At 46.8% G+C, this 13,171-nt stretch overlaps 1 protein-coding gene across 1 annotated transcript in view; it reads right to left on the bottom strand.

Annotated features, from left to right (window-relative positions):
- The window catches only part of DSCAML1 (DS cell adhesion molecule like 1), a 365,485-nt gene that overhangs the window by 338,792 nt on the left and 13,522 nt on the right, over positions 1 to 13,171 (bottom strand). Inside the window, exons 2-3 of the mRNA XM_037147331.2 lie at positions 8,544 to 8,861; positions 5,160 to 5,306 (exon numbers count right to left, since the gene is read on the bottom strand). Of these exons, the coding sequence (XP_037003226.1) occupies positions 5,160 to 5,306; positions 8,544 to 8,861 (465 nt within the window). The remainder of the gene's footprint in view (positions 1 to 5,159; positions 5,307 to 8,543; positions 8,862 to 13,171) is intronic.

Genomic DNA, 13,171 nt, shown 5'->3' on the forward strand with positions numbered 1-13,171 from the left:
CTAGCTGTGTGGCCTTGGGAAAGTTGCTTAACTTATAAAAATTTATAAAAATTGGGGTGGCCAGGGAGGAACCAACAAAACAAAAAATGTTGCCTCTCTTAAAGAGTTATTGTGAGAATATTGTGAGAATTAGAGATAGAATACATATAAAATGCCTAACACAAAAGAGGTCTCAATAAATGACAGATTATCATTAATCTTGTTGTACTGCTGTGGCAGAGCTATGAGGACCCTGGGGTAAAGAGATGTAAAGCATAAGGTTGTCACCCCTCCTGCAGCAGACAGACAGAAACATCGCCTACGATGTAAGACAAAATGAAGTAAGTGCTCCAAGAATAAAACCAGAGGACTGAGAAGTTCTGCCTTGGGTTACGTAAGGCCTCATGGAGGAGGACACATGTAAATCTAATTTAAAAGGCAAAAGAGGAGCTGGGTGTCCATAGCAGAGGAGGGAACTTGTGCAGACCAGGCACAGGAGACAGCAGGACCAAATGAAAAGAGGTATGAAAACCCACAAACAACTTGGAACTCTGGGGAAAATTGAGAGGTAGAAAAAGGGTGGTGGGTTCACCTTGAGCACAGGTGGGCTGTGGTCAGGAAGCACTGCTCCCTTTTGAGAAAAGACCCCTGTGTGCCTGCTCCTCTGCTCCCCAATATACAGTGTGCCCAGCCCAGCCAAGGCATGATGACAAGCCCTCATTCAAGAGCCCTGTCTATTCACATAGACAGGGAGCTGATCCAGGCCTGACTTCCAAAACAACAGCAAATACATCTGGCCTGCATCTTAGCTGGGTGCAAAACTCCCCACTGGGGCCAAGACAGCCAGTTAGGATGCTGGTGAAGAGCATGCCAGGAAACTCCCATAGGAGCCGCGTGGATCTACTCAGGTCTGGTAGAAATTAAAAGCTATTAGAAACAGGGCCAGATTTATCTTTACATCTAATAACTTGCATGGTAATGGTGATCATGCAGTTGGGAAATTAAACCACATCTTGGCTTCACTGGAGGCCTTAATTTTATGTTTGTGCACAGCCCTTTGCCCTATTACCCTCATGCTGCCTGCTCAGAAGAACAAGTTCACCTCAAGACCAAGTCCCTGGGAGAGAAGGAAAGGGTAGGAGTCTGTCTGCCTGATCACAGGTAAATGGCTCTATGCTTTTGCCCACACATCTTTAAATAGCCTGATAGAAGGAAGATGACCAGCTTGAGAGAGAGGAAATGGGTTGCAGAAAGGGACAGGTGTATTAAGAAGCTCTAGGGAAAGGTAGCACTTTGGGGATATCTCTCTAGCCTCTACAAACCCTGGGAAAAGCACAGCCAAAAAGTGGCTTAGAGTTTCAGTGGCCAGCTAGCTCCCAGAGCTTGCCTGCCCCTCCCAATTGTCGGCAGCTGGGAAGGCTAACCTGTGAGCAAATTCTGAACTCACAGAGCTTGCTTAGGCCCCAAGCCTCTAATTCCTTCCAAAAAGCCCTTCAGAGAAAATCATTGAAGGCCAGGCCCTTCATTCACAGGGGCCTGTACCCACCCCTTACTCTGCCAAAAAAGATGTCTCCTGGGGCCTGATTGGCCCACATCAACCTCTGTCCCTCCTCCTGTTCTCTAGCACCTGATCCTGCTGGCCCTGTGCTTGGTGAAGAATCTGAGCCCAGCCTTGCTGATTGAGAGATCAAAGTGGACACATTCTTCCTGCTCCAGAAACCCTGGGAAGGGATGTAACCAGGGCTCCAGGTCCTTCCTTAACTTCAAGGCAACCTAATCATTAGCTCCACCCCCATGGTGGCTGCCTTCCAACCTCCCACCCAACACAATCAGACACACACTTGGTACAGTGTGAGTATGGGTGGCAGAGAATCCTATTTTATGAAACAAAAATCAATAAAGAATTTGCATTTCCAAAACTAAAGCATGCCACATGTGGGCCCAAGTTCTAGCCCCTCAGCTACAGAGCCTGGACAAAGCAAAACTCAGCTTTCTCTGGTTCTCATGGATTCCTCTGGGAGGGTGTCAGATGAATTCATGTGTTTTGGGAAGTCTCTCCCTGGATCTAAAATGTGCTGTGGAGAGATCTAGAATGGTAATGGTGGGGCTGGAGGTGTGGGCAGGGGAGGAAAATTCTCCAAAGCTAAAGGGAAGAAAGGGGTCCTACAGAACCAAAGTTTAACAGAGCCCTGCAGATTAGCATCAAGCCCACTTCCCGGATAATTATGCCCTTTGGGGCCACTAGCCCAGTCCTGACATGAAAGACAGCCCTGAAGCACAAGCTACAGGGGCCATTGCAGGGAAGCTCACTGCCTCCAGTTCCTAAGCACAGAAGCTAAATTAACTTTGTTCTCCCTTCTCTGAGCTGGGCTGCTCACTACCCCACGCTCACTTCTCACTGTTATTTCAATGCCTCTGTCTACACTGTTCCCGTATCCTTCAGAACTCTCCCAACCATGCAACCATACATTCTCTGAACACTTAGTGAGTATTTTCCCTGAGTGTACTAGGTGGTGCACTAGAAGCCAGAGAGTATAGACAAAACAATTTAGTTCCCACCCTCGGGAAGCTCTGTCTAGTGGGAAACGTAGACGCTATTACATGAAAATACATACACCACAACAGAAAACAGCAGCACAGAGGGGAACACTCCCTTCGACCTACTATTAATCGCCATAGCTACAGCCCATCCTATGTGTCATTTTACATATGTAAACTCACTTCATTCTTCCGAGGTCAGATGAGATTGGTCACGTTCAGGGTGGTATAGCTGTAGACTCATTTCATTCTTAATTGAACCCTACAGGTAGTTAATCGTCATCCTTATTATATTATAGTTGGGGAAACTGAGGCTCCAAGGAGGTGAATAACTTGCCCAGCTGGTAAGCAATGGAGTGAGTTTCAAGCCCAGGCAGTCCGGTTCTAGATTCTAGACACTTAATCATTCCACTCAATTCAGTTCCTAAAAGCCTTCACTAAAAACCACCACTGATTTTCTGTCCCCTTCAGGAGCCCAGGGGCCTCATCACCTGCATCAGAGAAGCCTCCAATGTAATACTTTCTTGGCTACATGAGTGCAGGCACCCAGAGGCAGTTCTATGTGGGGTTAAGTACACAGGCTGAGAAAACAGACCTGGATTCAAGCTTGGCCATGCTACTCGATTGTGACCCAGAAGAAGCTACTTTACTTCTTTGAGCCTTAGTTTCCCCTTTTATGAAGTAGAGGGGGCAAATACACTTCATGGATATTTTGTAAGGATAAAATCAGATCATACATGAAAGTTTCTTAGCCCAGTACCTGGCATATAATAAGCACTCAAAATTTCTTCTCCTCCTCCCAACCCCCTCCCTCTTCTCCTTCTTCTTTTATCCTTCTTCTTCTTAATATTATTACTTTAATGAATATAACTCTTAATCCATAAACACAAGTGTATAAGAGATATCACAGTTCTTTATGTGTTTTGAATTACTTTCAGTCTTACTCAGGACATTTAGTCTCCATCATTACTGGGGCTTCCCCCAGAGAGGTGGCAGTACCCAGGGTCTCTCTGGCCCTCACCAGCCCATTGTCCCTGCCTGCACAATCCATTTGGCTCTTGGGCTGTGTACCTCATGCCTCATCTAGACACAAGAACCCCAGCCTCTTAGTCTCAGACACTGTGAAGCCACACATAGCCATCCCAGTGGGGTGCAACCACTATCTACTGCACCATCTTTCTCTCTGTTGTTCATGTGTCTCTTGTCTGTTTATTGCTGTTAGAAGCAAGGCTCTCCTCCCCAGCCAGCATACCCATCCTAACCTTTCCATTCACTGTAGTTTTACAAAAGACAGGAAGAACAGCTAGCTGTCTTCAAGAAGCTTCAGATTCCTGTCCCACTAGAAGTTCTGAGGCCAGGAGAGCATAATGGCCTGACCATCTGCTTGGAAGTAAGAGAAGGAAAAAGTGCTATGAACGAAACACAAATTAATATCTCAAAAGTATCCTGCTACTATAGTTATAAATGTGCTTAAGCATTAGTTCTAGGTCTACACTGAAACCACTGGAGGAGCTTCACAACTGCTGGGGCCCGGGTTCCACTCCTAGACATGGTGCCCTGACAGTGGCCTTGGCCCACACACTGGTGGATCAAAAAGAACTCACTGTATACACATGTTTCTGTACTGTGCTGGGGTTTACACTGATTGATAGATACTTGAAACTTGAAAATAAATAAATATACAAACAAATAGAGAGTTCACTGTGGTTTCCAGTGTGTCACAGGATTAAGGACCCCTGCTTTACAGGTTCCATGCATAAAAGTCTGTCTTCCCCAACTAATCTGATAACCTGGAGCAACTATGGATCATTTCATATGACAATGATGTGAGACATCAATGCTGAAAGGGCACCCAGAGAGCATCAGGTCAAGTTTCTCCATTTTACAAAAAGGAAAACCAAGGTCCTTGGTACAGAAAGAAAGAAAAGGTAGCAGAGGCTCTGCAATGTGCCAGGATGAAGGGAAAGATGCTGGAACAAAGGGAAAAACCACAGTTTCACAACTGGAGGCCCAGAGGCATCTTGAGGACTTGAGGTCCTCTCTTGAGATTTCTAGACCTGTTTTCCTGTTGAAGGAACAGCCCTGAATAGGAAAAAGGGATTAATAATGAAGGGCTCACAATCATAGCAGCTTTAACAAAGTGAATCTACAACACGATTAACCTTTTCTCCCAGTGCAGGCAAGGAGTAAGTCCAGCTAGAATTCTGATGGAGTCTTTAGCTAACTCACGAAAAGAAGTCCCATGTTGTCAGGCAAAAAATTAATGACAAACATGGCCCACGAACCAGCCTGTTATCCTACTCTCTCCACAACTGTGCACAGATAAAGTGCTTCCAGCTTTGACTCAAATCCATAAGAGCAAGGACAAGAAAAGACCCAGGGGTCAGTAAGGAGGGGAACCACTCCTTTGAGGAATGTCACACATCCAGCAGAGGCTGTTGGCCACCCCAGACAGAGATGTACTGAGCTGAGATCAAAGACACTTTTTTTTCCACCAAAGCATCACCAGAGCAATAACAAACTGCTCACCAGAACAAACCTCATGATCTCAGTGAGTTCCACACAGTGAACTCAGCACCTCTACTTTCTCACTTTCCTAACCCAGCACCTCCGCCTGCCATGGCCCCACAGTTCTTTCTTACCTGGGATGATGGAGACAGTGTCCTTCTCCCAGGACACAACACTAACATATTCCTGCACTGAAGAGGGGATGAGGCACTTGAAGACAGCCATGTTTCCACGCATTGACCTTTGATCCTCCACCCGGACGGTGTAGGGTTCCCTGAAAACTGCAGAGAGATGGGAGGCAGGGAAGAAGACAATATAACAAGGCTCAATTGTGACATGGTGAGGCACCTAAGAAAGCCAGCGCAACCCCCTCAGGACCCCAAGGCCTCAGCCTCCATCACCTCTTGCCCACCTCCCACTTACCCAACCCTGAAGTCCCTGCCATGATCTGGATCCCACTCTCCCTCTGAAATAACCAGCCTTCCTTCATAGGTCACAAATTCAGCGTCTAAGCTTTCCAAGTTTGGTGAGTAGTAACACACTGTAAGAAATTGGAAGACCCAGGGGGCAGCACCTAACCCTGCAGTGAGATCATATTCAACAAGGGGATGCTTGAGTGATAAGGAAATAGGCTAGAATTCATCTAATGAGACCAAACTTGGTTTTCTACATTATCCCTGAGCCCAGGGGGCTAAAGTCTTGGGCACAGTGACTATAGATTGCCAAAATAAAAATTGATGCATGATCTAATAACAGATTTTTGTGCTACTCAGTATGAAAAGCAGTTGGGGAAAGTGGTGTGTAGAAGCAGAACTAGAGGGCTTGGTGGTTTTACTAGAGAGAATACGTATAACTATCTTTGTTTCTGAAAAAGCTGAATGCAGACACACAAATAATCTCCAGGAACCTCCAAAACAAAGCTTCCTGGCTTTATCTCCACTCCTGACACTGCCTACACCTGAACACCAGACTTGCACCTGCTTTCAGAAGCCTCCCTCTTCCCATAGTGCAATGGAGGTTACCGCTTGGGTACCAGGGCTGTTTTGTGGGATGCTATTACCTGCCACCACTCTATGTGTCAGGTACCATGAAACCCAGCCTTCAGGGTAGGGCTGGGGGGCTTGGCTTACCCTCTCCCTTGCCCTCTTCTGCTTGGCCTCCCCCAGGTGCTCACTTCATTCTTCCACCCCTGCTCTGCCAAGTACAGCTGAAGTATCCAGAGCCCTACTGCCTACTGACCTTGTCCCTCAGCAGGCACCTAGGCAGTGTGCCCTCCTGCTTTCCCTGCCATGGTTGCCAGGGTGACACTCAGAGCCCAGCAGCCCCTTTGGCTATGCACCTGCAGCCCCTCCAGCTCCATCAAAAGCCTCTTAATTGGTTACATTTCCAGTCACCAGCCCTGTCCGGCCCTTCCCAAGTCTTCATTCTTTACCATCTCTGTTTTGTGGCTGTGATGGGAAGAAATACAGTTGAGGTGGAAGTGAGAAGGGTGGAGGAAGGCACTGCCAGCTGGCTTTGTGAATCTGTGTTTCACTCTTCTGTAGGTTTGGGCGTGGCACTGCCTGCAGGTGTGGGGAACCCAGGGGGGAGATTAAGGGAAGCTGACTCTGAGGGAAGAAGAGGAGAGGAGGGCTAGGGTTTGGGCTTACACCACCCAGGACAGATCAAGGGAGCCAGCAGAGGCCAGTGGTTAAGAGCGTCAAATAAGCAGGCTCTGCCCCCCCCCACCTCTGAGTAGCTGTGTGCCCTGGGCAAGAACTAGTTACCCTTTCGGAGCCTCAGGTTCCTCATCTGGTAAAGTAAATTGACAACAACAACATCAACAACAACAGCAGCATATAGAAGGCCTGGCACATGGAAGGCACAACAATGTTGTGTGTCACTATAGCCACATCTGGCTATGTGCCCTTGGGAAAGCGTCTTAACCTCTCTGTCTCGGTCCTCTCATTTGTAAGAAACACTTTATAGGATTATTGTGAAAGCTCCATCCTAACCCAATGAAGGGTATGTAATAGAAAACATGACATCTCTTCCTCTTAGCCTGTGGAGGCCAAAACTGGGCTCCAAATCCTGGCCTTAGCCCTCCCAGCCGGGTACCTGGTATTTTTATTAGGGGAACAGAGCAAAGGACCTACTCCTGAAAAGGGATTGTATGGGAAGCCCCACAGCTGATGTTCTGAGCATGGCCTAGGGTTCTAACAGCTCACTCTCTCCCCCCAGACAAATAGGATGAAGATCAGTTCTTTAATTAAGAACTCGTACACCTCCACATTCCCTATATAAACGGGTTCCCTTCTACTTGGAAACTTGTACATGTGAGAGGTACTCCTGAGCCAGAAAGACCCAGGGAATCAGAGATCATGCAGGGTCTGTCACTAGGCATGTGCATTGGGAGCATTCTCCAGAGCTCGCTTTCCTCTGCCAGGAAAGATCGTGTGTCCCAAGCCTGGTGCCAATGCAGTGAGCTGGCTAGAATTCCACCTGTCCTCTCCCACCCAAAAAGCTCTCCTAAGAAAATCTTGTCCCAGTATTAGTGTTTTTCACTGTTCAAGTGCTCCTCACAACTGATGATGACATGCCAGCACAGCATGACACCCCAGTTAAGCTGAGCTAAGCCGTTTCGTGCCTTCAGACCTAACTCAAAGAAATGAGGCTTTCTGTTTTCTTTGAAGAGACCATCTGAGAAGCCCTCACTTCATTGTCTCCATTAACTCTTCCAAAGACCAAACTCTTTCACTGCTAAAAAGATCTTCATCATGAATTTTACCTAAATGCCTATTCTCATGAGATTATATTATAATCAAATGTCCATCAGCAATGGAACAGATAAAGTCAGTACAGTTGAACAACAGATGACTGTGTAGCAAAGAATGAGTGACCTTTACCTCTGCAAAGCAGTAGGGGTCAATTCCTCAAACATGAGAGTGAGCAAAAGATTCTAAGGAATACACACTGCAGAACTCCATTTACATCAGTCATGTTAAAGTCAAGACTGTGGTTTCCCCTACAGGAACAATGATAGAAAAAGCATAGAAGGGTCTTCTGAGCTACTGATATTGTGTATGTTGAACTGCATATTAGTTAAACTTTGTGAAAATGTATCAAGCTGCAATATGTACAATAAATGTTCTTCTGTATATAATCTATTTCAATAAAAAGCTGAAAAAAAAGAAAGAAAAGAAACTCAACGTTTTCCATGAGTCAAGCACTGAAATGAGCACTTAATTTAAATAGCTATCTCATTTAATGACCACGTGTGGTGATAAACTGGTATAACCTTTGAAGTTGAGGAAACTGAGACTCAGAAAGGTGTGTTCTCAGCCTAAGGACACACAGTAAGTGGCAGAGCTAAGATCCTAAAGAACAAAACTTTCCTTAAGGGCCTGATTATATTCAAGACCCCACTCCCGCCCGCCAGAACGTTACACACAAATCTTCAGAATGATGGATGCTGTCTGCCCACATCAGCCCTTCCTACTTGTATTCCTCAGCAGGGGAGCAGGCGGAGGTTCCCTTACCTGCTTTGACGCGGATGTTGGGGCTCCGGATCTTGCCGGCAGCATTCTCCGCAGTGCAGAAGTAGTCATTGTCGTGGATAAAGCTATTGAAGGCAGAAGGGGAGAACGGGTAGAGCTGCAGCGTCCCGTTGGCATGGACGTGCCGGATGTGCGGCACGTCGTAGATGTCGTCCCCGGTGGCCAGGTACCATCGAAGGGCTGCGCTGGGGGAGCCCGCGGCTGGGCAGGGCACCACCACCCCCACGGAGCTGGAAAAGGTCACCTGCTGCAAAGAGTCATTTACAAAGTAGAGGCTGGTGCCAACATCTTCAGGGCGGGCTGCAGGAGAGACAAGGTGAGAGCTTCGTTAGTAGCGCTCTAATAATAGCCTCCGGGCCAGAGGCATGTGAAGTCCACACTGGTGTAAGGGTCAAACACCAGCCATTCAGTATGCACTTACTGAGTGCTGACTATACACCAAGCACTGGCAAAGGCGAATAAGAAGCAGTTCCTGCCCTACAGAGGCTTCCAGCCTGGCACAGGAATGGCGAAAGTTAAAACATCTCATCTTCCATAGAAAGCCTAGTCCATGGAGAGAGAGGGCCGCCATTGTACTATGATGAAGGGTCTGAAGCCATTGCTTAGACAATAAATATTTATTGAACAGCTACCATACACAGGAAGGTTCACATCTATTGCTGACACCTGAGTTCATATGTACGGTCCTGAGAGGAGATGTCATCACTTCTTTTTTTTTTATCATTTTATTTTATAGGCTGAGAATAGTTATGTGATTTGCCCGAGATGACCAGCTAATAAGCCACAGAATTGAAATTAGAAGCCATTGTTCCTAAAGAGGGTTTTAATGCACTGTCTCTCATACCATAGCTGAAAGGTAAAAGGTCTAAGACCACGTCCCAAGAGCAATGGCCGAAGGAAGTGGGAATGTTTGCCTGGAAGACAAAAGACTCTGGGAGACCTTGAGAGCTGTCTTCCACATCTGGAGGTCAGTTTTGAAAATGCATAGCCCCAGAGGGCTGAATGAGGACCACTGTGGGTGGATAAATTTGAGCTCGAGAGAAAGAGACCCACCCCTGACCCTGACATGACTGACTGTGGAACTCACCCTCTCGGATGGTCTTTTCCTTAGTTTGTAAAATGTGGGGAGGATGGACAAGGTTGCAAGACTCCATGCATCTCTGGCATGTTGTCATCACAGCACTCAAGTCACAGGGAGAACATGCTCACAATTCTAGCTACCTGACAACAGCAGGGCCGCCTCACAAGGTGGACAGCTATCTATAACCCTCATCTCAGCACAGGCCCTCCCTCCTTACTAAGGAATCGGGGTCCTACTTCATTACTAAGGAACCAGCTCTGAACAAGTAGAGGCAAATTAAAAGGAAGGGAGAGCCTGGACTCAGGTCTTCCTGCTGGAAGCTACTTCCTTTCCACCAGGCAGATCAAGGAGCAAACAAACCACTCTGCTGCTTGTTTAAAGAACATTGCAAGGGACCCAACTTGACCTCAATTTCCACAACTTTATGGGGAGGGGGAGGGCCTGCATCTGGACTGTATTAATATTCCTGGCTTAACTCTGAGCTGAGCCTCCAGGGAGAATGTACCAGGCAGCTCATTGAGGGAGGCCATTAAGCCTCATTGGTCAGATCAATTCCCATCATCTCATAAAAAGCATGATGAAGCCATTAGCAGCAATGCTGGAAAATACGCTTGTGGACTCCTTGCTGCAGTGTCAGGGGCATCCTCTCAGCAGCAAAGGCATTCACTGTTCCCACCAGGCACTGAACCCTTGGTGGCTGAAAGGGCTGCTGGGGATGAGCAACAGCATTTCCTTCCCATCCTCCTCCTCACACTGCCTCCCATGTGACAGTCCGGGTATTGGCAGTAGAGCAGCACTGCTCTTTGGAAGAGGACAGTGGCCCATATGGAGACCCCCAGAAGCTCAAAGGATGCCCAACTCACAATGACTGGAATGTTTCCAAGAGTGTGAAATGACACCATTTCCCTGATAAGAAGACTGAGGCTTAGGAGATCTCCTCTTAGGATCCACATTTACTAGGTTCCCCTTCCCCCCGACTGCTCACCTTCTGAAAGACTTCCTTATCAAGATTCATTCAACAATTATTTGTTAAGTATCTTCTATGTGCCAAGCACTGTTGTAAGCACTTATATGACATCTTTTAATCCTCCCAACAACCTTATGAAGTAGGCATTATTTTTATCTCAGATTAAAGGTGAGGAAACTGAGAGATCAAAGCAACTTACCCCAAACCACACAACCAGTAAGTGAGGGCTTTGGGATGCAGATGCAGGCAATCAGAGCCCATAGTCTGACTTCTTAACCGTTAGATCATTGTAACCACCACAGTAACACAGAAGGGACTCGCACCTTCCTCAAATATCATCTGGCTACCTAATTCCATATTCAGCTGCTCAGGAACAAAATTAATACAACTACACACACATACACATAGACTCCTCCTATGTGGAGGAGTCTATGTGGAGTCCAAAAGGGAGGGGACCCTTTTGGACTTGACATTTCAGACAACACTGTGGGAACAGGGTCCATTACTCTGGGGTCCTGCCTGCTTCCTGAGACAACCTAGTTAATCAGATACCCTCACCATGGATATTGGGAGCCAAAATCCATCAAGGAACAGAAAGACTTTAGCCTGTGTCTGACAAATGGATTTAGGAAGCTTGGAAATATTCCTGATTAAGAGGAATTTAGGAATTGTTTAATTTAAGGGATAGGGTAAGAGGGGGGTATAAGGGGACTAAATAGTAATGGGAAAAATACAATAAAGATTAATTGTTTTTAAAAGTGAAAAAAAAAGAAAAAAGGAAATAAAATATTTAAGGATAAGTATGATATAGCCCCAGTAATGATTATACCACCAGCAATAATAATAGCCACCATAGATTTCATATCTGCATGACTTCCTTGGAAATGTTACTGTTATATTTACATTTTACAGCAAAGGAAATTAAGACAAAGTTAACTAACCTACCCAAAGTAGCACAGAGTGTAAGTGCTGTATCTGGGACCAGACCCAACTATGCCTCACTTTCAGAGCCTAGGGATGAAACTGCTCTATTATATAAACCACTCTGAAGCAAAACAAAACCACAAAATCCATGCTGGGTTACCCTCTCCAATATTTCTTCCATCCCACCCTACCCCAATCACAGATTCTATCCTGGCCAGAAATCTGTTCCACCCTCCCTTCCTGCTGAGACAGGCTCATTCCCAGGCCTCCCCACCTCCCATCAGAAACACTGACCATGGTGACAGCAGCTCTCCTGCACTCAGGGCCTCAGATCATGCCAGAGCCAAGGACATGGCTCAGCAACTACAAATAAGTAGATTTAATTGATGAATTGACTAGGATTGTCCAGCCACCTGTCAGGGCTGATGAAAGGGCAGATTTATAGCAAAAAGAGAGAAGCCTCATATTTCTCCCACCCTGGGACATGAATTGCTGTCTTCTGAGTCTGGGGAAGCTTGAGAGGATTAGATGAACCATTCATTTCTGCTTATGGCTCTGACAGTGCATTGCCATCATGAAACATCACCCACAGGTGTAAAACAATAGCATTTTGCACTTATGTTGGACTCATATTTTTTTACCGTCACGAGACACTTGTCAGCCCAAAATGCAGAAGCCCTTTCATAAACATTAATTTAGCCTCACCCCACATGCCAAGAGGAAGGAATAAACCCCAAAAGGGGAAACTGAGGCACTAAGCACCTCAAGTCTCTGACACATGCCAAGATGAAGGCTAGCACTAGGGTACCAGTGAGTGGCTGCAGCAACAATGGGTATGTGTAGTCACCCCACCACAGAAGGGGAGTAACAAGGGTCCAAGGGCCTCACTGAGTCTGGTGTGGCTTCTGTGGTGGAGTTTTACCTCCTTCTCAGTCTCCTGTTTGAGTCTTCAGAGCAGTGACCGGGCCTCAGAAAGCTTTGGGGTAGCAGGGAAGTGTGGTAAAACAGACAGACCCTTTCCTAGGGGAGCTATTTTCACTCCTGGGGCTCACCCTTGACCTGCTATATGACCTCAGGCAAGCCCTGTGAGCCTTTCTGAGCCTCAATGTCAAAAGAGGGAGAATTGCATCTTCCCTGCGCCCCCCAGGGCTGCCCAACACGTAAAACAGAATGTGAAATGACTTGGCTCCCCATAATGAGGACATGTGAATATAAGGGATGGGGTTGCTATTCCTGTCCCAGCAATCCCCCCATGGTCCAGGGTGCCTAAGGATACTGCAAAGGATGGCCATGACACCATTCCTTTCTGCAGCCCTGCAGAGTTCAAACCTTTCCCACCCCTACTTCACCTCAGCCTTCTCTAGCACTTCAGTGCTCTCCTCTCCCTGGTCCTTTCTGACCCAGGGACCAGGAAAGATTCTTTCCTTTGGGAGCTAAGGACCACCAGACCTGTGCTCAGCAGGCCTCCAGGTATGGTGGAAGACATCAAAGACAAGGGAGAATGGCCCACCTGCTAGGATCTTATAAAGAAGATGGGGCACAGGAAAGTGTTAACCCACAGCCTAGGGCAGTGTACCAGAAGCACAGAGTACTGATTCGGACAAGAAGAGCCACTGGGAGGAGGGAGGTAAGTTATGG

This window comes from Artibeus jamaicensis, unplaced genomic scaffold (genome assembly GCF_021234435.1).
Source record: "Artibeus jamaicensis isolate MK-2021 breed Jamaican fruit bat unplaced genomic scaffold, CSHL_Jam_final contig_196, whole genome shotgun sequence".
NCBI lineage: Eukaryota > Metazoa > Chordata > Mammalia > Chiroptera > Phyllostomidae > Artibeus > Artibeus jamaicensis.